Source organism: Neovison vison, chromosome 7 (genome assembly GCF_020171115.1).
Source record: "Neovison vison isolate M4711 chromosome 7, ASM_NN_V1, whole genome shotgun sequence".
NCBI classification, from domain to species: domain Eukaryota; kingdom Metazoa; phylum Chordata; class Mammalia; order Carnivora; family Mustelidae; genus Neogale; species Neogale vison.
The window spans coordinates 150,988,852-151,013,528 of record NC_058097.1 but is presented as its reverse complement, the minus strand read 5'-3'; the positions used below and the strand labels follow the sequence as shown (position 1 = coordinate 151,013,528).

Sequence of the window (24,677 nt, the reverse complement as noted above, 5' to 3'; positions counted from 1 at the left end):
GGTACAAATTTTTGACAAAGGTTGTTTTCTATAATAAACATTCAAAGATGGAAGGTTGCAATTTATTGGTCCTTAGAATTATTAAAACAAGCCTCCTGATGTACAGGCAAGATCTTTGTCCTTCTTAGTAAGTAGACTTGGACCCCCAGTGTTTTTTTTTAAGATTTTATTTATTTATTTGAGAGAGAATGTGAGCATGAGTTGGGGGGCAGAGAGAGGGGGAGAAGCAGACTCCCCGCTGATCAGGGAGCCCGATGTGGGGCTTGATCCCAGGACTGCGAGATCATGACCTGAGCCAAAGGCAGACGATTAACGATTGAGTCACCCAGGCCATTTTAAAAAATCTATTTATTTATTTGAGAGAGAGACCATAAGCAGGGGGGTCGGGGTAGAGGCAGAAGGAGAGGGAGAGAGAGGAAGATTCCTTAAGCATGCTATGCGCTGAGCATGGAGCCTAATGTAGGCCTCCATCCCAGGACCCTGAGATCATGACTGGAGCTGAAATCAAGAGCTGGTTACTTAACCAGCTGAGCCACCCAGGTGCCCCTGGACCAAAGTTTAACTTTGATGACATGATACAGAAGATGTATAGATACAGCTTAAAATGTTATGGTAACTGGTATGTATATATTTGCTAAATGACTGATTTTATCTTTTATTTCTAAAGCTGTGGCTGGCAAACTTTTTCTGTGAAGGGCCAAATATTTTAGACTTTGTGGACAAAAGGCGAAGTCAAGGATAATACATTGTATAACAAGAGAGGAAACTCTTCCCTTGCCCCACCTTGTTTGATGGGTGGGCTCTCTCAGGTGGGAGGCATACTTTGTGCCCACTTGCCATCAGATAAGACATTCTCAGGAGGGCCCTGACAAGTTGGTGTGTGACCACTGGGATCATTTTTACTTTCTGTTCCATTGACAACCCAGATCTTGGTGTGCCCTTACCCAGCCATTTCAACCTGGGCAGCTGGCTGGAGGTGAGGCAACTTGAGTTGTCGTCTTCCAGAATGAAATTCCACTGGTTGGTGGTGTCCAGTGATTGCCAACAGTGGAGTCTCCAACACGTAGGTGCCAACCAGAGTGGGCCCTAGATAGCTGCAAGGCATGTTGGGCAGTTGGAGGAGGCAGGCACTGGGGACAAAGTGGGAAAGAGGGGTGTAGGCAATACCTTGGCTTGGTCTTTGTAGTTCACGGTGCTAGCCTGTTCAGACGGTGCCAAGAGGCCATATAAAAAACGGGCATAAAATTTGGTCTTATTTTGCCAATGCTTGCTTTAGCTGTTAAGTCTTCCAACTTTAGGTGCCTCCTTGTGTGTCCCAGAGTAGTAATCCAAACCAGTTGTGTCTTAGGGCAGGCCTTATAGGCCATGCTGCTTTCCTTACAGGATCAAACCAGAAGATGCCATGGACTTTGGCATTTCTCTCCTCTTCTATGGCCTCTACTATGGAGTTCTTGAGCGAGATTTTGCAGAGATGTGTGCAGACTACATGGCGTCTACCATAGGGGTAAGTTCACCTGGGCTTTTAATACTGTCTACTGCCACCTCCACAGAGGTCAATATAGCATCACTAGTTTGATGGAAGAGATAAGCCATCAAAAAATCCTTCAACTTATCAGTAGTATGAATGGAGATTTCTTCCTTAAAATTTGGAAAACCAGATCCCATAGACCCTGGAATTTTTAACTTTAGGGCCATTCTAGGAAAGAACCACTTTATCATTCAGGAAATTAACATTCAATAGATATTTAATGCCTCTGATGTGCCTGGACACTAGGTTTGTGCTGGAATTACAGAGGTTACATGGTTCTTGCACAGATGGAGTTTATGCCCTAGTGACAGGGATGGGTTTGAAAGTAACAAAACACACAAATAAATGTAAAATTATAACATTTATAAAAACTATGAAGGAAAGCTCCACAATGTTGTGAACAAATGCAGTGAGGGCATTTGACCTCATCTGGGACCCAGAGATGGCTTCCCTAAAGAGGTGACTGTTGAGATATGTCGGAATTAACTAGATAAAGTGGGAAGTGATGTGGGTGGTAGATAGAGCAAAGTGCATGTGTAGATAAGAGTCCTGTAGTGAGAGAAAGGGTGACATTTGGAGGAATTAAGCTAGTGCAGTTGGAAAGATGGAAATGTCTGGAGAAGTAAGAGGCTAGACTAGAAAAAACCTTGAAAGCCAAGTGAAAGATTGTGGTTTTTATGCTAAAAATCCTAGGAGGCTAAGATAGAAAATGACATCTTCAGATCTGCACTTTAAAAAGATCATTCTGGCTCCTGGGTTGAGAACAGATTAGGGGTCCACAGCTTAGAGTGACCCGTGAAGACTAAGAGGCAGTTGTAGTAGTCTAGGCAAGATGAAAGTAGCTTGGGTTAGGGGAGAGATGGTGTGAAGGGAGAGCGGCAAGCTATTTGAGAAGTATTTTGGTAGGACTTGGGTAGGACTTGAATATAGATTGGTTCTGAAGATAGAAGGAAGGTACGTATCAAAGCTGACAGTGTGTAACTCGAGCCACTCCTTGGCTGGTATACTTTCACTGAGATAGAAAATGCTATAAGGTGGAGACCAGGGAGAGATTCTTCAGGCTCAAAATGTGGGTAAAGTAACAGCCAGTCAATATTCCTTTTTCTTTTTTTCAAAATAGAAATGTGTGTTTGTTGTTTCGCTGCTTATGAAAGTAATGCATGCTCTTTTTAATTATGTGAACAACACGGAAGTACTCCATCTCAGTGTCAGCCCATAGAAGACCCCACCCCAAGAAGGAACATTTCCAAGTTTAACGGTCATTTCTTCAGTTCTGTGCTGAAATTCGTGTGTCTCTGTCTGATGCAAGAGCTCTGAAAGGCCTTCAGAAGTTCTTGCAACTTGAGTTTTGGTAGTTCGCAGAGAAACCTTAAAAGAATGTCAGGGAAGTTGGTTCTCTTGGGGCAGCCAGATAGCAGTCCTGGTCTTTAGGCAGCAGATACCAGTGGAGACCAATTTCAAAGCACAGGAAAGGATTGGCGCTGACTTTGTATGAGGTCCCTCGGGAACTCTTGGTGAGTTCAAGGCAATATTGCAGGTGGTAGGATATTTAGTGTGCGCATTTTTACATCAGTGCTACACAGTCTCATTTGTACCGTGGACTGGTAGGCTTTGGGCAGTCCAGGTTAAACAGAATCCTCAACCATCGCCTTTGATGACTTTCATCAAGTACAGTTTTAGACCTAGGACTAAGTTTCCCAGTGTTATGGGACTATTTTTATTTCTTCTGTAACGGATTAAAAGGAAAACAAAGTGTAGTGGGTCATTAGATTACTGTTTGAACAACTGTCTTGTGTTTAGGCACATTTCATGGTCTCTTATCTGTTGGTATAGACTTCAGCTTTTCCTTTAACCACTTCACTGCCCAGAAGAGATTTCCAGATACTTGACTTCCTAATTACTATCTTCACTTTCAACAACAACTTTTCCTGAAGTCTGCTTCTTTGGCACACTCAGCATTTCAAAATGACTCTTGCCAGTATCCTGCTCTTTACCCTCTTGTGATTTCTTTTTCTTCTCATTCTGTTTTTAAGGGCCAATTCTCTGATTTTCCCAGGGTGTTGCCACTTTTATCTCGAAGTTATTATCAGCTGCCAATTTAAGTGTAGCCTTAATCTCCTTAGGCGGGTCAGTAATAACCAATATACAGAACCCTCTTCAGTCCAAATGGAACTGAGCTCAGAATTGATCCCCTAGTTAGCTTCTCCTGTAGAAGATGGAATCATTACACTGGCTTCCAAAAAATGGGATTTGAGCTGGACTTCTTTCCATGCTCTTAGGAAGGATTATTGGGTGTTCCATTGATTACAAATGATAGTCCTTATTATGATAATTCCATAATAATGATAAATTTCAGTATCCTCAAGAGAGCTGCTGGGAGAATTTCTTATTAGGATCAAGAGTGCCTCAGACAGCAGCTCTTGACCCTTCATATTGTCCTTCCTTCTGTGAGGTCTCAGTAGTTACCTCCAACACCTGATGCTTTTTCTATAATAGTCTGACCCAAAGATAAATCCACATACCTCTCTATACCTCTTAGTAGCATAAGAACACAAGGATCAAGCAATCACATTGAACTTTATTAAAGGTAAATAGACATGAGTACTTAAATGAAGTTAATCTGACATAGCAGGGTACCTGCTTTCCCAGGCTTTCAGACCTACCCCATCCAACTCTCAGCCTACCTCTGTGTATCAGGTGTCATCTTAGCATGCATCACTTGGAAGCCACATCTAGACAGTCACTGTCCTCCAGATGTCTAGACCTAGAGCCTATGTTCTGATTAAAAAAAAAAAAAAAAAAAAGTAGGCCTTTAACTCAGGCCAGTCTTCTGAATCGTGGTGTCTCTACCAAGATCCACCTCTTCCCTAGATAATTGACATTGAGAATAGGTATCTCTTTCATAGGAGCCGCTCTATCCAGCTCCTGTCCCAACAGAATACGACCTTGCTGATCCTCACTCTTACAGTTTGCTCTTTCCCCAGGCCCCCATTTCTGGGGTAGGAAGCAGGCTGTAGGAACACTAGGACAGCTTGTGACAGTGCTGGATGGGTGGACAGGAGTTCATTAATTTTTTCTTTCCCACAGCAAATGATGCAGAGATTTAGTGGCAGCAGTTCTGCACGGGCTCACGATGCCCACAGGTTAGGTTAGGCTAGGCAGGAATGTGGGGGAGGGGACTCCCAACTTGGGATAAAAGGATGCACTGTACTTCCTTTACAGTTCTTTCTAACCTGAGAATTCTAGGACTCTCCCATCTCTGCGGTAGTCTTTGGTCAAGTGCACTGTGGTCTGCCTAGGAACACCTGGGTCCCTGAGCCACGGCAACCTGAATTTCAAGAACGTCCCTGGCCTTGAATCCAGAACCTGATCAGTGGTTTGGGGATGGTAGTTTGAGGGAACCAAGACACTCCAGCCTTCCATGCATTTGTTAGCCAACTCATTCTTTCATTTATTCAAGCAATACTTACTTAGCAGCCTTTCACAATGTGCTGGGTATGACCAGTGTGGCCTTTTACTAGCTCCACCACTGCTTACTTCCATGTAGCAGCCCTAGTCATTTTTTAATTGTGGTAAACTACATATAAAATTTACCATCTTAACCATTTTTATGTCTGGTTCAGTGGCATTAAATACATTTACAGTGTTCTACAACCATCACCACATCCATCCATAGAACTCTTCATTTTGCAGATTGAAGCTTTGTACCCCTTAAATAGTAACTCCACAATCCCTTGCCCCCCAGTCCCTGGAAACAACCATTCTGTTTTCTGCCTCTTTAAATTTGACCTGCCTAGGTACCTCATGCAAGTGGACTTATACAGTACGTGTCCCTTGTGACCTGCTTATCTCAGCATAATATCTTCAAGGTCCACCCATGTTATAGCAGGTGTCAGAATTTCCTTCTTTTTTTGGACTGAATAATATTCCATTGTATAGCTCAATTAAAAAGGGCTATAAAGGGGCACCTGGGTGGCTCAGTGGGTTAAAGCCTCTGCCTTCAGCTCAGGTCATAATCTCAGGGTCCTGGGATCGAGTCCTGCATCGGGCTCTCTGCTCAGCGGGGAGCCTGCCTCCCCCCCCTCTCTCTGTCTGCCTCTCTGCCTACTCATGATCTCTGTCTGTCAAATAAATAAATAATAAAATAAAATAAAAGGGCTATAAATAGGGGTGCCTTGGTGGCTCAGTCAGTTAAATGCCTGACTCTTAATCTTGGCTTGGGTCTTGATCTTGGGGTCACGAGTTCAAGCTCCGTGTTAGGCTCCTCTCTGGGCATGGAGAATACTTTAAAAAGGAGGGGGTGCTAAATAAATAATCTCTTTGTGCATGTGTGTCTGTGTGTGTGCGTGCACGTAGCCTGTTATAAAAAAAGAATCCCATTGTGTGTGTATGCCACATTTTTAGTCCTGGGTGTTCATAGTATTTTGTACGATCTGTGATCATAGCTCCAATCCCAGAGAGTTATAGTTGATTTTGGAGCTGTTCCACCTACTAGGTGGGGAAGTAGGTCTGATTCATCTCTTGGTCCCCCTCCAAGAGTAGTTTGACCTACTAAGATCTGTGGTTAATTAATTTCAGGGTTCCTGAAATGAAATGATGAGACTTAAAATTGTATTAACACATATTCTCAATTCCTCTTCATTATTCTACACTACTCTGTTTATTCTATATGACAGCTGTTTTGCCTCACATGGAGAAATTGTAACTCTTCTTGAGTCAAGGGAACCTTGAATGGTGTTTGTTTTTTTCCAGCTGGTCACTGTGAGGTCATAAGCTTGTGACAGCCAGTCATTATAGTTTCCATTCACACCCAAAAGTCATGTTGGAATGGGGGTGGAAGACAGGATTGCAAAATAAGCCTGTTTTCTGGGGCCCTGCCCTCAGGGCTGTTGGGCAGACAGGGTTGTGGCACACCGTTTCTGCTCCCTTGGGCCATGTGTCCTGCCTCATACTTTTCTTTCTTCTAAGTGAGTTCTATGCCCCAGATAATATTAGGACAGGATTAGCTGCCCATTCATCTCTTCTGAAGTAGTGGGAAGAGCTAGGGGGGTTAGAGTCAGATGAACCTGGTTTCAAATTCTAACCTACTTTTTTTTTTTTTTTTTAAGATTTTATTTATTTATTTGACAGAGATCACAAGTAGGCAGAGAGGCAGGCAGAGAGAGAGAGAGGAGGAAGCAGGCTCCCTGCTGAGCAGAGAGCCCGATGCGGGACTCGATCCCAGGACCCCGAGATCATGACCTGAGCCAAAGGCAGTGGCTTAACCCACTGAGCCACCCAGGCGCCCAAATTCTAACCTACTTTTTTTTTTTTTTTAAGATTTTATTTATTTGATAGAGAGAGATCACAAGTAGATGGAGAGGCAGGCAGAGAGAGAGAGAGAGATGGAAGCAGGCTCCCTGCTGAGCAGAGAGCCCGATTCGGGACTCGATCCCAGGACCCTGAGATCATGACCTGAGCCGAAGGCAGCGGCTTAACTCACTGAGCCACCCAGGCGCCCCCTAACCTACTTTTAATTAGCTGTGTCCTCACGAGCAATTTACTTTACCTCTCCGATCTTGTTTTCTCAGCTGTAATATTACTACCAGACATGAAGTGTTGTAAGGAACAAAGTCATGAGGGAAAGTACTCTACAGAGTAGTCTGGCCCACAGTACTTACTAGAGGATGACGACAGTAGCTAACAATTATCAAGTATATCTTTTGTTCAGTACTGCTATACTAGAAAGCTACATATTTTATGTCTATAATCACCTGGAGCACAGAAACTCTGTAGGATTTCTTTGTATCTTCATCATACGCAACACACAGAGCAAAACGCAGAACAGACAAATCCTAAATCACGAGCAGGTGCCAGTTCTCTCTCAGATGCCATCTGTTGTCTGAAGTTATCTCAGACCACTCTGTGACATGGAATCTCATCTACTGTAACCCTGAGAAATAGTATTTTATTCCCTTTTTCAACAAGTTATTTCTGAAATCATCTGCTTGAACTGACCAGGCACCACCTCTCTGACTTCCGATGAGGCTCTCCCCCTCCTTCTCCTCCTTTTCCTCCTCCTCCCATGTCCTCACCAGCCAAGAGAGGGGGGCCAGCTGGAGGCGCTTCCAGGGCTTTCCTGGCACACACATTCTGTGATGTGGTGTGGAATGTAACTCCTGTTTACTTCCTAATCTCCTGCTACGTGCAGGCTCCTGTGCTGGGGTTTTCTACTCACATATTTGTACCGATCTCTCCTTCCCCTCAGTTACATGGAAAAAATACCCTTTCTTCCATTGCAAGCCAGCCCTGCCTGCACTGTGGATTCCCTATCCTATTTCCTTCTCAAGGACCATTATGCTATTGCACTTCCTTTATTATCCTGTGACTTCCAACTTCTCCCTCTCTATTGGGCTCTTTGCCTTTTAAGTATTCTTTTTCAAAAACATCAACCTTTCTTTGACCCACTTTCTCCTCTAGCAACTGACCCATTTCCTGTCTTAGAGAAAGCTCCTGTCCCCTTTTGATCACTTTCTGCATACTCCTTAGCCTATTCTAATCTGGCTCAGCTCAAACCCTTCTTCTGAAATGGCTTTTACTCAAGTCACTAGTGACTGTGTCACTAATTCTGACCTCAGCAGTCATCACTGGCTTTTGTGACGCTTCCCTGTCCTGCTTTTCCGTCTGTCTCTTCTGCTAATTTGTCCTCCCCTTGAATGTTATTGTTCCTCTGAGTGCAGACCTATGGCATCTTCTCTATACTTCACCTAGGCATTCCCCTTTTCCTTTTCTGCGACTGTCTAGACCTCTAATCCAGAACTTTTCTCAGCACCAGAACTTTATTTAGTCTTCAGCTGTTTATTTAGAATTACCAGTCTGTCCACTTCTCTAGATTTCTTTTGCCATTAATTATCCTAGACCATCAGCCTGGCCCAGTCTCCAGCATCTCCTGCTTTTGAATTGTCATTGTTCCTTAGCTAAGATTCCTTTCGGTTTCTCAAGCACACCAGGTTCCTTTCTGCCTCAGGGCCTCTTCCCTCTTCTGCCTTTCTTTTTCTCACTAACTCCCACTGCCCTTTACCTCTCACCCTCAAATGTTACTCCCTCGAAGAAGCCTCCTCATGTGATGTAGGCTTAGTTAGGAACCCCTTTCTTAGCCCTTTACTGTCTTTGAAATAATTCTTATTTTAGCCTTTTTAAGAAGTAGCTCTTATTTTCTCTAAATATTTATTTTTTTAATGTCATTCTCTTGTAGTTGTAGGTTCCACAAGGAGAGAAGGGTCTCTGCTTTTCCAGCATTATATCCCAAGGACCTAGTCCTGTGACTGGTACTTTAGTAGGTGCCCGGTATATTTTGATGGAAGGAAGAGTTTGGGTGGCTTACTCAGGTTCATCAAGATAGTAAGTGATAGAAGACTTCAGTTAGGTCTGTCTGATCCTGATAAACCATAGGTTAGCTCACTGCCTCACTGTATCTTATGCAGCTTAGCCCCAATGCCTCCTGATGGTCTCCTCATGTGTGATTTCTATGAGCCCTGGGGGTGCTGGGCCTTCCTGGTTTGACAGCTTACCTGATGGCTTTGTTGAAACACTGAGATTTGACTCTGCCTGCCTCTTGCCACATTAGCTTCACAGGGAGATCTCCAGAAACTAGGAGCCTAACCTTTCCTGGACATCCCTCCTTCTGTCTTCACCCTCATCCAAGTTCCCTTTGATCATGCATCCTTTGCCTCTGTGTTCTTGGGGGAACTCTGGGGTGGTTTGAGGTTAAGCTTTTCCTCAGAGCTTTAACTCCTCTCCTGAGTCAGAACATTCCTGTTTCTTTTGTTGCCAGTGCTGTGGGCCAGAGTGAGTGGCCATGTTTCTGTGCTACATGATTGTACCAGGATTCAGTGCCGAGCTAGACCCAGACCTCTTGGTCTCTTGTCTCTCCATTTAGTTGATAATGCCTAGAAATTCTAAGCCGGAACACCTTTCAGAGCCATACACCTGTCATGCCCTGGGGAAGTGTTTCTCAGAGCTCCCCCCCAGTACTAACATTCCTGAGATTCTGGCTTTTGAGAGTTGCACAGTTAATGGACTCCCACAGGTTTGGCCCTGTCCCCTGACCTTAGCTTATCCTTTTCCACTACCTTTTTAACTCTCAGTAAATAAACCGGAACCGTTCAAGTAACTGGCTCTCAGTGAGCTAAGTAGCTGATTGTTCTACAGCTAACATTCAGCAGATGTTATAGGACACTTTGGATAGAATTTGGGTAGGAGTCCAGAGGGTCTGGGTTCACGTCCTCTCTTATCTCTTTCCTCTTCTGGGCTTTGGTTCACCCAGCATTAGGGCTGCTCTGGTGTTCCGTGGTAACCACTCAAGCTCACCTTGAGTTGCTTCAGATGGGTTTACAAGAGAGTAAGGTGTGTGCGGAGGCAGGAAGCTCTGTAATGGATTTTTGGGGCACTGTGGCATCTCTGCCTCCCACCCTTGAGGACTCTTGGGATCCGGTAGCAGTTCTGATGACTGAGAGGCTGTTCCTCAGAAGGGCACCTTGGAGTAAGTGAAGCCTCCATGTTGAGTGGAAGTGGCAGGCAGCTAGTGTCACCCTCTCATACTCCCTGTCCCAGCACCTGTGTGCCCTGTCCATTCTCACCCAACCTCAGGGTTTTGGCTTTTAAAAAGAGAGGTGTTTGGAAACAGAAGAAAAAAAGAGAGCAAACTCAAGTTTAAGGAAATAGAAAAAGGCTAGATGCAGTAAATCTACCTGATAGGTCTGGATGAGATTGTAATAACAAACGCAGAAAGCTTTTTCACAATTCATTATAGAGTCTTACAGAATGTTTAAACGTTCTGGAGATTAGTTACACAACAGTATGAATATACTAAGCACTAATGAACAATACATTTAGAAGTAGTTAAGGTGTATACTCTATATTATGTGTTTTTAACCACAGTTTTTAAGGCAAAGGAAAGAAAAAAAACGGGTCTTAGAAAGTGTCAACAAATAAATTTCAAGTCTTTTCTCCTTGATGTAGGGGGGAAATGCTATATAGTTATGTAACAATAAACCACAAGGAAATTGTGCAAAACTTGGTATTTCTTTTTGGAGCATGGAATTGGTTATTTGTTGTAATTAACTGGTAATAAATAATTTTTAATCTAAAAGTAATATATATTCATTAAAGAAAATTTGAGTGCAGAAAAGTAGGTAAAAGAAAAACATCACCTATGAGCCTACTATCAAAACATCCCTGGTGTGAACATTCTGATCTATTTCCTTGTGATCTTTTTCTGTTTGTATAGATTTGGGCTTGTCTACATATAATACCAGTCATGTTGTGCTTCCAGCTTTGTACGCTGCTTTTTGACACTGTTCTATCTCTGGCTTCAGTTGCCTCGCTGCCTGTTAAGTTCCTTGAGTGTGTACCAAATTTATTTGGGCATTCTCCTTTTCTGGATCAAGCATGATTATTTCCATTTCTTTGCTTGTTTTTATTATTTTATGGGTTTTTCTATTATATAACTTAAAATTCACCCTTTTAACCATTTTTTACAGGTTTTATTTATTTATTTGACAGAGAGAGAGAGACCGCAAGAGAGGGAACACAAGCAGAGGGAGTTGGAGAGGGAGAAGCAGGCTTCCTGCTGACCAGGGAGCCCGATACGGGGCTTAATCCCAGGACCCTGGGATCACGACCTGAGCCGAAGGCAGACGCTTAACAATGGAGCCACCCAGGCACCCCTAGCCACTTTTTATTTTTATTTTTTAAAGATTTTACTTATTTATTTGACAGATGGAGATCACAGGTAGGCAGAGATGCAGGCAGAGAGAGAGCAGGGGAAGCAGGCTCCCTGCTGAGCAAGGAGCCCAATGCGGGGCCCAGTCCCAGGACCCTGGGATAACCTGAGCCGAAGGCAGAGGCTTGAACCCGCTGACCCACCCAGGTGCCCCCCCTAGCCATTTTTTAAATGTACAGTTCAGTGCATTAGTTGCATTCACAATGTTGTGCAACTGTCACCACTAAAATTTTTAAGATTTTTCATCACCCCAAGCAGAAGCTCTGTGCCCATGAAACAGTAACTCCCATTCCCTACCTCCAGCCCCTGGCCACCTCTAACCTACTCCTTGTCTTTATGAATTTGTCTATTCTAGGTATTTTATCATATCAAATGGAATCATATAATATTTGTCCTTTGGTGTTAGACATTTCACTTAGCCTACTGTTTCCAAGGTTCATGCATTGTAGCGTGTATCAGAGCTTCATGATTTTTATGACTGAATAATATTCCATTGTGTGGATATACCACATTTTGTTTTATCTCCTTACCTTTTAATGGACACTGGGGTTGTTTCCACCTTTTGGATGTTGTGAGTAATGCTCCTGCGAGTATTGGCTTACAGGTGTGTGTTTAGTCTTTGTTGTCATGAGTTGGGATGGACGTGCTGTGTCATATGGTAATTCTGTTTAACTTTTGGGAGAAATTGCTTAACTCTTTACTTCTTTAATTATAAATCATGCTTAAATGAATATCTGTATACATGAGGCTTTTTTGATATTTTTACTTTAGCTACTTGAAGTGACATTAATGAACAGTTAGAGGGCATGGCAGTTTGAGACATCATGCCAGATGCTATCCAAAAGGATTGAACCTCTTTTGCTGCTGCCATAAGTGTTTGGGAATGCCCTTGTCCCCAACCCACATTGCACAAGATTACCTGACGGTTTTGAATCTTAGAGAAGAGATGTTGTCTGTCTCCAGTGAAAGTATAGTCTGGCCACAGAGTGGCTTATCTGACATAGCTCCTGATCACCGACTCTGAGTCCTTCTACCTCCTGATCTCCTTGTCCCTGATGCTGACCAGGCCAGGGCTCAGGTTTCTGTTAGATCTGACTTCCCAACCCATCTGTGGTCTGTCCCTTTCTCCCCATCCAGCCAGCAAAGATGAGGTCGATTTGGCATATAAAAGATGTTCTATAGGTGTGGGGCCTCCCCCTCCCTCTTTGCCTCCTCTTGAGAAGACATAGGCCTCTGTGGTGGTATCCTCCTGGGCTGATTCTCACACCTTTCCTGTCTTTTCCTCCTGTTCTTCTCTCTCAGTTCTACAGCGAGTCGGGCATGCCTACCAAACACCTCTCGGACAGTGTGTGTGCCGTGTGTGGGCAGCAGATCTTTGTGGATGTCAGTGAAGAGGGCATCATCGAGAACACATATAGGCTGTCTTGCAATCACGTGTATCCTGCCTGGAGCCCTTGGGCCTCATCTCTCCTGCCACATGCACATTCTAGTCGAGGGGAGGGGGCAGCCATGACCCTGGCATACTCTCTAGACCTTTCAGTGCCGGAGAGTCACTAGAGGCCAGGCATTTGGGCGATGTTCTCTGCCAGGGAAGCTGACTCTCTGCCAGGAGTGGAAACTGTGGTCTCCTTCCCTCTTTGCCACACCTGGGAGCCACGCTTACGTACAGTTTATAGCCTGGCTGAATCAGAAAGGAGCCTGAAGCTGCACTCATGGCCCCGATGTTGGAGCATCCTCTATCTGGTTCCCTCGGTGTCAGAATTCAATCCTCCTGAATAACATTTCCAGTACGTATCCTGTGCTTGCTCAGCTCCCGTTCTGTGCCGTATATTATCTCCGTTTTCCCCCATAAACACCCTGTAAGATGGAGATCATTATCCTCACTTCACGTGTGAGGAAGCAGGGTCAGAGAGAAGGGATGTGCCCAAGATTATACAGCTAAAAAGAGGGGAAGGCAGGATTTGAACTTTTCTCCAGAGCTAGTGCTTGGGTGCCTTGACCACGAGCAGGGGGCTCGAGTGCCATCCCGGCTGCCCACCATTTCCCTTGACCAGTGATGCTCAGATTCCACGAGTTCTGCATCCGTGGCTGGTGCATCGTGGGAAAGAAGCAGACATGTCCCTACTGCAAAGAGAAGGTAGACCTCAAGAGGATGTTCAGCAACCCGTATCCTTTGTTTGGGAATGGGCAATGGGAAGAAAGTCCTGGCCAGCGTCACTCTGCATTTGGGTCCTCCCAGGGCCCTTCCTCCTCCCTCCACCCTTTACCCTGGTACATACGCACTGTTCTATTTGGTTTGTGATCAAGGGAATTTGGGGGTGGAAAAGGTGGGACTTACAGTTCAGATTCTCATCATAGTTCTGGATCCCTTAAGGGTAAATTGGTAGCAGTAGCAGCCCATTTACTGTTTGCTTCCTCTGTGCCTGGCACTGGGTTAAGTGCTCTGCCCATATCATCTCATTTCATTCTCTAGCGACTTGATGACATCAGTAATATTCTCCTCCATTTTAAAAATGAAATGATTTAGAGGTTGAAAACCTATTCAAGGTTACATAACCAATGAGTGGTGCCTCACCTGTGACCTGTGGGGCTGGAGACTGGCCGTATGCCTGTGCAGAGCCCGCAGGGTACAAAGCTGGCTGAGAGACTCCCTGTTCTGTCCCCTTTCAACACGGGACCACTGCTCCTCTGAGCTACTCCTCTGTACCCTGCTGGCCCTCCCTATTCTGCCCTCCCTCACCTTCCTCTTGCTCCTCATCACCTGTCTGTTGGAAGTTGCCCAGTCACTGCTCTGGTCCGCCCTTCACTACCCTTGGGATCCCGCGGCCCAGGTCTCTCCCTGCCCTCTCCCCGCTGCCCTGAGTGGCAGGGTTCCCTATCCCCTGGATACTACTAGCTAGGCTGGGCAGGGGCCACTGCATTCCCAGCACATTCCCACAGCCCCCAAACCAGAGGCTCTGGCCTGTCCCCTTAAGGTTCCTTGCTTGGTTCTTCTAGGGTCTAGTTCAAGAACAGTTAAGTAACCCCATGGTGAGGCAGAGGCTTGGGGCTTCCCCACAGTTCCCAGGGACTAGGCCAGGCTGCTCTTTCTGATGCTTTTGGAAAGGTTCCCCTGCAGTGTCATGAGGTTTAGTCAATCCTTTCCCCAGAGCTGGATTCCCAGACTCCCTGTCTTGCCCAGCAATTTAGTTCGAAACTGAAAGGAAGGGAACTCCTCTCTGGGGCTGCTCAGCCTCAGTAGGGCCTGGTGTTTGGTGGTACGTGGGGATTGCCAGGGGTTATCCCTGTGACTAGCCTCTTGCTCCCTGTTCCCTTCTGCCTTGGCCCCTAGACTCGGCCCCTTCCTTGACCTACAAAACCTACCATTTGGGACATTACAAGAACCCTTGAGGTTACCTTATCCCACTGCCCACGTCCCTGCAGCCGTTGGCACAGATGAATTTACAGCAGTGTCAGACTGTGTGCTCTCACACCAACAGGCCCATCTTTAAGAAGGTATTATTGGAGGCTCTCTACACATGCTGGTCTTCAGGAGCTTAGTTTCACTTCTCCACCCTTCCCTTCTCACCTCCTTCCCCCAATCTCTGGGTTCAGCCCTTCCTCCTAACATGGAGAGGCTGGTGGGGGCTTCTTCTCTTTGTAGGCAGGCTGATTTCTGTGGAGCAGGTGAGAGTGTAGGCAGAACCTCTCACCCAACCCTGAGCCAGCCTCAGCAGCTCCGACACATAGCCTCTTTAACGCACTGACAGCTGGGAGAGGCCTCACGTCATGTACGGGCAACTGCTGGATTGGCTTCGATATTTGGTAGCCTGGCAGCCTGTCATCATTGGCCTGGTACAAGGCATCAACTATGTCCTGGGCCTGGAATAGTCAGGAAGAAGAGCATCTGCCTGCTATGGACCTCAGGGCACTCTCCCCCCTGCCCTCCAAGATGATCTGAGTGGGAAAGACTCAAAAGGGGCACTTGGGCCACTCAGTACCCCTCTGGCTGTGCCTGGGCTGGGGAGGGAGATGGTGGAGAGCCAGCCAGTGGGGCTGTCAGCAGTGGGGGCTTTTTAAAAGAAAACTATTTTGATGAATATATTTAAAAACCTTTTTTATTGTGGAGCATAGGAATTGCCCCCAACTCTTCCAGGCCTTGCCTTCCTTGTTTGAGCAGGGCGGGGGCAGAGCCACATTTTTGATTTAAAGGAGCCTTCTCATCTCTGGCTGAGAGCCTCAGCCGCCCCACCCCTGCTCCCTGCCCTTCCTTCCCTCTGTGGGGCGCCAGCCTGGTTCACTCAGAGTGGGAGAGCCCATGGGCTCTGCCTGGTACCACAGATACACACTGATGGGGGGTGAGGTGTCTTCCTTCCTCCCTTTTTGGGCCCCTCAGTCGGTGTTGTGTCAACTCTGTCTTCCCTTGTCCAGGACCCATAGACTGGTTGATGCAAGTGGAGGGAGGGATGCCCTGGGATCTCACAGTTCACCGAGGATTTGTGTGGGGGAAACCCAAAGCAGCAGCAGTTTGGGTAACATGCCCCCAGTGAAGAACAGGGTCTATCTGTGTGTAGTTGGGCCATGGGAACTATTGTTGGCAGCAGTGATTGAAGGCCTCTTGTGCAATCTGACCCTTCAGCCCGGAAGTGGTGACACACACCAAAGGCCACTCTGCCACGTCACTTCCTTCCCGGAAAGCCTGCGTGAGGGTGTGCATGTGCGTCTGTTCGTGTGCGGCAGTAGAACTGTGACAGATAGGACTTCTCCCTATCGTCAGACAGTGTTCCCTTGAAGCTGCCAGGGGATTCCCAGCCCAGGGAATATCCCTCGGTCAACTTCCACGTTCATGGGTCCTGCCTGGGCCTGGCCACAGGAGTGGTGGTGGGTATGAAGAGAAGAGGGCAAGGCCCAGGCAAGTGTGGGTTCTAAAAAGGTTCCAGGTAGGCCCCAGCTCTGGCCCTAGGTGTTTTGAAGGAAGTGGGAGGGCAAACATGGGCCTTCAGCACTGGGTTCCTAGGGAATGTGGCCCAGCAGGGCCTGTCTTCAAGCGCAGCAAGAGCCAAGCAGGATCTTGTCACTCCATTCTGAATAAAGCTCCATGAGCTGGGTTGGAAAGCTGAACCTCCATCTTGCTTTATTCTTCCCTGGGGTCCCCCGGAGTGCCTCGCCTTTGCTGCCTTTTGCTGTTTCCATTTGAAAGCTGGATCCTAGGGGTGGTTGGCCCCACCCCTTATCCGTGGGAATGGTGGGATGCCAGACTCCTGTCCTGTGACAGAAGGGCCCTGGAGCATCACTGGGTGACTCTCTCCTTACCACCTGAGGTGAGGTCAGTGCCCTGCCTGCTACCAACACCCCTTTTCATGGGCCACCCTCAGCTTCTTTCACCCAGCTGTGGCTTTGCATGGTCCCCCACTGCTCATGTCAGTGGGCCCGTCCTCAGAGTGGAATGGGGACCAGTTGAAGGGTGCAGGGATCGTCCTTTCACTCTTGTCCCACTATGGGTCAGGCTCATGTGAGAAGCCAAGACCAGGCTGTCCAAGGCTCTCTTTCCATACTTCAGCAAGTCTGAGTCCCATGTCCTCCCAACAGCCCAACTCTTGTCTTGGTTCTGCTCTGAGTCTAGTCTCCGCTCCATCACATCCCCCAATCTCATCCCCAAAAGACTATCTCAGAAGCCCCCAAGCAGCCTTGCCTCCTAGCCTAACAGCTGGAGATACTGGCACTCCCGGGGAGGAGTTTATGATGCATCCTCCAAATCTAGTTCCATCTCCTGGCTTCCCTGGCTCTGTCCCTGGCATCCCAGACCCCTGATCACAGAGACCACAAACCTCGGACACTTGGGTCTTACCCTTCATGCTTGATCTGTGTGTGGCCTGGGTCACCAGTCCTGGTCCACTCTGCCTCCACAGACACGAGCACGACCCCAATCGTGAGTGCCTCCTCCAGCTTGGCATCCCCGCTGCCTCTCACACCTCACCCTAGTCCTGACCCTGCCACAGCCCCAGCTCCGCTTGTCCCGTCAGCCACCAGACTGTGCATTTCTATAGCTCTGTTGTTGCTGGAGTTGGCACTAGGCTGCTTGCTCCTCCTCTTCCCCGGGAAGTGCCCTCCCCTCCTTTTAGGGCCAGCACTCCAGCTCGTGTTCCAAGGCCTCAGCCTGGCTCTGAGAGATTCCTGCACACAAGGCCAAAGAATGCTGTCAGCACAGTTCCCGCAGCATGGCCCAAGCGGGGCTGGACATAGCTGGACTGACTGGAGCTTCAAGAAGCAGGGATTCTGAAGAAGAGGGCTGTTCGGAGCTTCTCGAGAGCCAGGTAGGGGGAAACCTAGTCTTCCTAGTGGACCCAGACCTGTAGTTCTGACCAAGAGATGGGATGGGTGGGATGAGAGAAGAGAGGAGGCTTTGTGGGGTGGGGGGTCGGTGGTTGGAGGGAGTAGGGCGCCTGAGAATGACCAGGATGACAGGTTGGTCATTGAGTGACAGTGACATTGAGACTGAAATGGTCAAAGTGATCCAACTTAGTCCCCAGTGCCTAGAAGAGTTAACCACTTGAATAGTGGTGTTAATATGAAAGAAAATACGTGAGGCCTGCTTACATAGACACGTGGTTCTGAAAAGCAAAGGTGGCCGCCGAAGCCCTGACCCTGGGCTGGGATGGAAGAATCCACCTGGGAGAGACTCATGAGGTTCATCCCATCTGTGCCCCTGGGAGGGTGATGCTGAGCAGGCATTAAAGACCCAGTCTGATATAATCAGGAGAGTAGAGGAACCTGGGAGTTAGCAGATTTCCAGCCAGCATGAGTTTCGGCTCCAGAAAAGGTACAGTGTACAGGCTGGGGTCATGCTTGTGTAACCTCTGTTAGTAATTCAGTGCTTGCAGACAAGCGAAAGTGAAATAGAGGGGAGAGGGGACAATGCTTTCCCAGAAGGATTTCACTAATTCTGCCCTTCCCAGAACCAGCTCCAGAGAAGAAGGCTTTGCTTCTCTCTGCGACGGGGTAAGTCCCTGGCCCCTGTGTGGTTCCGTTTCTCCATCCCTGTAACAAAGGGGTTAGGGCACACTTAGCATAATGTTAATGACACTAAGAGCTGGTGTGGGGAGGACTGTCACTGGATGGTCTTCAGCTTTGTTGCCAAGTGCTGAAAGAGCCCCAGCCTGTGCTGGATGCCTGCCGTAAGTAAACAGCAGTACCTGGCAGCCCGTTAGAGTTCAGACCAAGGGAGGGCTATGGAACCCCCAGGAAGGGCAGGCCCCTGGAAATGGCTAGGATCGAGCCACTGAGAAATTGAGAGAAGTAGTTGATTGACGTTCTCCTCCCCCACCAGCCCCAGAGAGGAAGTTGTTACAGATAAATAGAACCAGGCACGCCAGCTCCTGACACATCCATCAAGACCATGGGACAGAACTGGACACCAGGTGGGACCTGGGGCTGGCCTGGGCGGGCAGGATGAGGTCTGAGAACAGAAGGGAGTGCTGCGGGTGAGCCTTACCCCTGGGGAGTGGGGCGGCGGCGGGGGGGGACTCCATTCTGCTGTTGTGTTATGGCTTTCAGCCTCTGTCTGGGTGCTATGGTTCTGGCTGCAGTCCAACATGTCCCTGCCCTCCATTAGAAAAGGGCCATGATGTGGGTAGGGCCTCAGGACCCCTTCTGCTCCTCCAATGCCCTGGGCCGAGCCCAGGAATCTCTGGGCCAGAGTTGCATCCAGGCCAGGATATCGACCATGCCTGGCAGTCAGACAGCGGTTGACCTCTGTGACTGTCCTGCCCTTAGATCGCAGCCTTTTGCCAGTCCTGCTTTTGTGTGCCCATATGATCTGTCACCTGGTTGGAGCCACACCTGTACCTCAGGCCACTGCCACTGCCTCAGCTGGGGTCACAAAGGACCCCTGCCCCTCCTGGCTCCCAAGAGCTAAGCGGTGCCCAGCATTGGAGGTGACCTGGCCAGAAATGGAAATCGTACTGAGTAAGGAGCAATTTTGATGGGAGCCCAAAAGAACACAGTGGTCTGGGGTGGGTTGTGGGCACAGAGGGTCCAAGGGTGGGATTGATTCCTGAGCTGCACCCTATCCCAACCTGCTGCCATGTAGCCCCACAGCTAGGCCAGCTTGCCAGAGCATTCAGCACGTTCCCTCCCACCCAGCATCATGAGTGTGGGTTTAGGGCCCAGCTCCTTATCCAGTGGGATGGAGAGAATTCCACCATAAGGATCGTCAGAGGACTCCTAGAGCCTTGACTGCAGTATGCCCCAAGGCCCAGCCTGCTCCCTGCTCCCTCCCCCGCCCAGCCCCCTTGGTCTCTGGCTACCCCAGAGGAGCAGTGGCCTCCTGCCGCTGCCTCCTTGGCCAGGGCTCCTAGAGTCACCAGAGCAGGAAAGGTCATCCTGAAGAAACAGGCTCAGAGGGAGTGTTCACCTGAACCAAGGACCCATCCCCAGATTTCCTCTTGTTCAGCCCTGAGTCTCCCTGTAGACAACCACACTTCCCCATTAGCAGACTTTCCCACCTGGGTGTATTCACAGCAGCACTCCAGGCTCCTGAATTGTGGGGCCTGGGAGGCAGGGCAGCATGACAGAGGGGAGGGTGTGCCCTGTGGAGAGCTAACAGCCACACGTGTCCCCTAGATGGAACGCTGACCTTGTCCTGTACCGCCTGCAGCCGCTCCACCTTCAGCATCCTCTATTGGATGGGCAATGGCTCCTTCATTGAGCACCTCCCAGGTCGGCTGCGAGAGGGCAGTACCAGGTGAGGGGTGCAGCAGTGAGGCCAGCAGGAGGGGAGGGGGCTTCTTGTGGTCCTCTCTCATGGCCTCCTGCCCTCTGCTGCAGCAGGGAGTACCAGGGTGCACGCATCCAGCTGCGGCGGACCTTGGCGCTAGAGGAGTGGAGTCCCACCCTGCTCAACACCAACTTCTCTTGTGTCTTTGCTGATCTTGACCAGACTGCCCAGCGCCATGTCATCCTGGCCCAGCTCTGGGTGAGGAACCTGAGAAGGAAGGTTTCCACGGACAGGAGGAGCGGTTTGGGGAGCAAAGGGTGGGCTAGGCCCAGAGTGGCCTCCCGCTACTGTCCACTGTTCCCCAAGTGGGACTCGGGCAGGGGAGGCATGGCCTAGAGGAAGGTGATCAAGAGATGTCCCCCACCCTTGGGCCTGATCTTGTCTACCTTCACTTCCCCCAGGCTGGGCTGAAGACCGGTCTGCCTTCTACTCAAGCAGCCCCACCCTCCAGCAGGTCACCTCTGCCTTGTCATCGCGACAGGTGAATTCCCAAGCCTGGTTGAGTCGTCGCCTCTTCCCTGGGGTCTACACGCTCTTGCAGCTCAGGCCTCCCTCTAACAGACTGTTGCAGGGAAGGGATGGGCTAAATGCTGCTTCTCATCCTTGTCACACCCAGCAGGGCCCACAGTGGGCGTGCATAAATGATTTTTCACTGGAGGTGTGACATCTGCCTGTTATTTAAGCCGTCCTTCCACTTACAGAACTTGGCTCATCCCAAGAGGGAGTGTGGGAAGAGACGGACTGTTACTCAGAATGTAAAGACAAGGCCAGGAGAAAGGATTGGAGAGAAGGTACATAGCTGGGAAAACTTGGCAGGGACAAAGATGTGCTCTAAAAAGGCCGAAATTTCCCTTTTCCTGCACAGATCAAGACCACTCAGTACCTAAGGGAGAAAAATAGACTTTATTTACAAGTAATAACATTTAGAAAAGATCCATCCCTGGCCCTTAAAAACCTTCCTATCACTCCAAATCCCATCCCAGTGTTAAGTCTGGGGAAGGTGGGGGATGAGCTGCAGCTGAAGGCTGCCCCCTGCCCCTGCTGCCGCACCCAGGCGCGGGGCCCATCTGTTCTGGAAAAAAGGATCTTCTGGGCATCCAAGCCCTTGGGTGGATGGGAGCACCTATGGGTGCACCCACTAGGTCAGTGCCCAGTCCTGGACTTAAAAAGCGCAGGGCCCTAGTGGGCCCAGCCACCAAGAGCAGCAGGGACCAGGACCTGCTCCTCCAATGGTCCCTTCTGGATCCAGAGGCTGGGGAGGACTGACTTGGGCCTCGGGCCCAGCCACTCAAAAGCCAGCCTCAAGTCTGTTTGTGATGAAGAAGTGACTTCGCTCTAAGAAAACATGAGGAGGCAAGGTAGGGAGAAGACCCAGACTCTCCAGGCCTCCGGGGCCAACTCTGAGGACACATCTGTTCACCTAGCGAAGGCTCTGGTGAAGATCCAGGTACCAGGCCGGGGTGTGGGCACGCATCACTGTCTCTAGGGGTCTGGCCACTGTTGGCCTGGGAGCTGAGAGAAGGCACTGAAAGGGACAGTAGAAGGAGAAGGACCAGGCGAGGTTGGCATTGAGGACACAGGTGGGGGCCTCTCACTGGTCCTGGCCTTTTAGTGCTTTGCCTGGAAGAGAGAAACATAGTCACATGCACAGCTGGAAACATGTGATGCCAGCCTATACCAGATGGCTCAAGGAGGCCTCTCATAGCTCCCAAAGCCCCCAACTAGGATCCCTTTCTTGGGAGTGACCCGGACACCTCTACCTTCAGGTTCTCAGTAGCCAGCTATGCCCAAGCAGCCCGGAGTCTCCTCTCCTCCACCAGCAGGTAACCAAGGCAGGGGGCACCCACACTTTGCAACCACCTCTAGCAGCCTGCCTAAGCCCTGTCACGGAAGCCTCCCGAAGGGTGGCCTGGGGGAGTACCCCACTTCCACCCACTTTCCTAAGAGTCTACCACCCCCTTCCCGGTCCGTGCTTCCACCTTGCCCTTGGCCCGAGGGGTGGCAGTGGCGGCAGCGAGGGCAGCGGCAGTGGCGGCACTGGCCGCGGTGGTAGCAATGCGTGGAGAGCGGCGGGTCCCACTGCGGGTGTTGGGGGAGGCCTTGGACAGAGCTTTCTTTGAGGCTCCCCTCCGCAGCAGGCTGTTCCCGAGCTTCTTGGGTGTGTTAAGGATGCTGAAAGCCATGGACTGGCGGCGGTCAGCCTGTTGGGGAGGGAGGGGCTGTAAAACTGGGCTGCACTCACACTCTGCCACCAAGGCCTCCCCAGGGGCTCCCTCCAGCCCCCTGTACTAACCTGTTTAACAGCCGGAGCAGCAGCTTTCTTCTGGGCCTCCGTAGTGCTCTGTTTGCGCCCTTCGTGTCGGTCCCGGGGAGTCATGGGACGTGGGAAACAGCTGGTGGCCTTCTTAGACTATGAGGAAGAGAAGTTGACATCCAAAGCCAGACATGTGTCTCTGCATCAAGCCCTTGGAGAGCAAAGGCTCCCCTTTAGTCCACTTTTCAAATTTGGGGAGCTGGGCTAGACTGGGCAAGCTGATAGAACAAAAAGTAGCCAGGGCTGCCTACCTCTGGGGTACCAGGACCCTGATGGGGCTCTGAGGAGACCCGTTTGCGCTGCTGCCGGGTGGTGATGCCTGTGCCCTCAGCTATCTGGGCTGGCTGCATGCTGGCTCGGCGCAGGGTCTCCCGGGGGTCACCAGTTTTCATCTCCTCATCTGTGATGGTAGCCAGGCTCAGAGAAGGCTGCATGGGGTAGAAGGAGTGGTCAAGGGGGGGCAGAACTGCCCCCAGAACTCCTCACTGGCCTGTTGTGCAGGGCAGCTCAGGCCTTCTGTGGCAGAAGGCCTCCTTGCCGTTGTCTTCCTCTACTCTTGCCCTGCAGGATGGCCACGGGAGGCGGCAGAGCAGACCTCCACACACTCAGGGCTGCCCACAGGGAGTTCACCCCAAACCCTTCTATGCCAGCTAGACCACGGAAGCATAAGGTCACCCTCTACAGCAGGCCAGAGACTCAGGGTACTAGGGTAAGTGACTAGTACTGGGGTGGCTTGCCAAGGGAGGAGGAGGGGAGCTGGCCTGGGGCCTGAGCTCACCCTAGACTCCAGGGGGTAGCAGGTCTTCAAGTGAGGGGGGCACACCCGGTTGCGCTGCTGCAACTCTGCGATGCGGTTCCAGTCGTCCAGCTGCTCGGGCTCATCCTGGCAAGTGCCCATGTAGAAGCTGTTCCTTCCTGTGGAGGGCCAGGAGACAGGAGCAGGTGGGACTGGAAGGCCAGGAAGAGTGAGGGGAACAGCAGGGGGTCACCCCCTGGTCCTGGCATCTTGCTAACCTTTGTGTCCACCACTTCTGTCCCCCTGTCCCGTGGACATGAGGCTTGGGGCCTCAGAGTCCTACTGTGCTCAGGGCTGCAGATCGCAGGGCGAGGCTCATAGGGCATTTCTGCCGTGGGGCTGGCTCACCACTCTCCCTCTGGGGAGGTCAAAGGATATCCTCCGCAGAGGCTGTGACACCTTAGAGAAACTGAGGACCAGGAATTGGGGGTCCAGGACCTAGGGGGTCCTGGAGGGCAAGAGTCTTCAGAAAGAATCTAAGAACAGAACACTGGCCCAGCAGAGCTCTTCTGGCACCCCTTACCCCCTGAGATGGGGTAACAGAGGACCTGAGCTGACCATCACTATTAGGCTGGGAATCCTAGGCCCCTTGTGTGAATGTTTCCCATTCACCCAGGCTGAGATGAAGAGCAGCCTAAGGGACAGACAAGGCCCTGAGACTATAGGGAAGAGGGGCAGGCAAGGTACTGGAAGGTAATTAGCCTTAGGGTTTTAGAAGTTTGTCCCTTTCCTGTGCCAGGGTCTGTGTTTCAAGGGCCTATGGTCACCTCACCTGGAGGGACCCCACTGGATACACCAGCCTGGGAGCGGCGAGCAGAGCTGCGAGTGGTGGGCCGGTACCCAGGTAGACTTAGCAGAGCCGAGTTGCCATCATCAGGAGAGCCCAGGCGGGCTAGAGATTGGGTAGAAGACGTGGCTCGTGGGCCAGCCTGGGAGGCAGGGGCGGACTGGGTGCTGTAGAAGGATGAATTGGCGCTGTCCGGCTCTTCCACATCTAGCTTCTGGAAGAGAGAATTAATCCGGTGGGGTTGGGCCCTGACAGTCCACAAAGCAGCCTCCTATTCCCCTTCCTAAAATGCCCATGTTCCCACACTGCTTTGTAGGGATCCTTAGCTGCATATCTGCAAGAAATGGGCCTTGTTGCTAAGAAGCCTGCATAAGGTGCTGAGGCCATACCCATTTTCTCTTGCCTGTTGACTGTGCTTTGAAGGCAGGCAGGCAGAGTTGTGTATCAGACCAGTTTAGAATCAAAGTGTAAAAAAAATAAAGGATTGGCCTACCGGTCTCAGCTAGCAAGTGGCAGAGCCAGGGCTGGAATGCTTGGCTCCTGGGCTAGTCAGGCTCATCCTATCGTCTCCACTGTCCCCTCAACCCGAGCTGGCCATGACCCTGCCCATCTTTCAGTTCTCCAGCTTCTTGGTAGCAAAGGGCACACAAAGGAGGTACCCTTTGCTGCATGAAAGGTACCTCCCCACTCCCTAAACTCCTCAGAATATGGGAACAGTACCAGCCAGAGTTCCC

General features: G+C 49.8%; 3 protein-coding genes across 9 annotated transcripts in view; 2 read left to right on the top strand and 1 right to left on the bottom strand.

The window, feature by feature from the left end:
• RNF121 (ring finger protein 121) overlaps window positions 1-16,391 on the top strand; it is an 88,102-nt gene extending 71,711 nt beyond the window's left edge. The window contains exons 6-9 of the mRNA XM_044258616.1: window positions 1,384-1,504; window positions 12,594-12,727; window positions 13,356-13,457; window positions 15,041-16,391. Of these exons, the coding sequence (XP_044114551.1) occupies window positions 1,384-1,504; window positions 12,594-12,727; window positions 13,356-13,457; window positions 15,041-15,161 (478 nt within the window). The 3' untranslated portion in view covers window positions 15,162-16,391. The remainder of the gene's footprint in view (window positions 1-1,383; window positions 1,505-12,593; window positions 12,728-13,355; window positions 13,458-15,040) is intronic.
• An 87-nt stretch (window positions 16,392-16,478) lies between these two features.
• Window positions 16,479-20,703, top strand: LOC122912633 (interleukin 18 binding protein). 2 transcript variants are annotated; one of them, XM_044258634.1, is made up of 7 exons: window positions 16,479-17,584; window positions 18,227-18,269; window positions 18,598-18,688; window positions 19,044-19,235; window positions 19,893-20,013; window positions 20,100-20,244; window positions 20,448-20,703. In XM_044258634.1, the coding sequence occupies exons 3-7, from the start codon at window positions 18,667-18,669 to the stop codon at window positions 20,529-20,531; spliced, it is 564 nt and encodes a 187-aa protein (XP_044114569.1). In that variant the 5' UTR covers window positions 16,479-17,584; window positions 18,227-18,269; window positions 18,598-18,666; the 3' UTR covers window positions 20,532-20,703. The 2 variants fall into 2 exon arrangements, with proteins under 2 accessions (XP_044114569.1, XP_044114567.1); XM_044258632.1 differs by having other exon boundaries at window positions 20,097-20,244.
• A 227-nt stretch (window positions 20,704-20,930) lies between these two features.
• The window catches only part of NUMA1 (nuclear mitotic apparatus protein 1), a 78,569-nt gene continuing 74,822 nt past the window's right edge, over window positions 20,931-24,677 (bottom strand). For all 6 annotated transcript variants that reach the window (XM_044258610.1, XM_044258613.1, XM_044258612.1 and 3 more), the window contains 6 exons: window positions 23,929-24,157; window positions 23,139-23,275; window positions 22,612-22,788; window positions 22,340-22,456; window positions 22,026-22,247; window positions 20,931-21,666 (listed from right to left, as the gene is read on the bottom strand). In XM_044258610.1, the coding sequence (XP_044114545.1) occupies window positions 21,655-21,666; window positions 22,026-22,247; window positions 22,340-22,456; window positions 22,612-22,788; window positions 23,139-23,275; window positions 23,929-24,157 (894 nt within the window). In that variant the 3' untranslated portion in view covers window positions 20,931-21,654. The remainder of the gene's footprint in view (window positions 21,667-22,025; window positions 22,248-22,339; window positions 22,457-22,611; window positions 22,789-23,138; window positions 23,276-23,928; window positions 24,158-24,677) is intronic.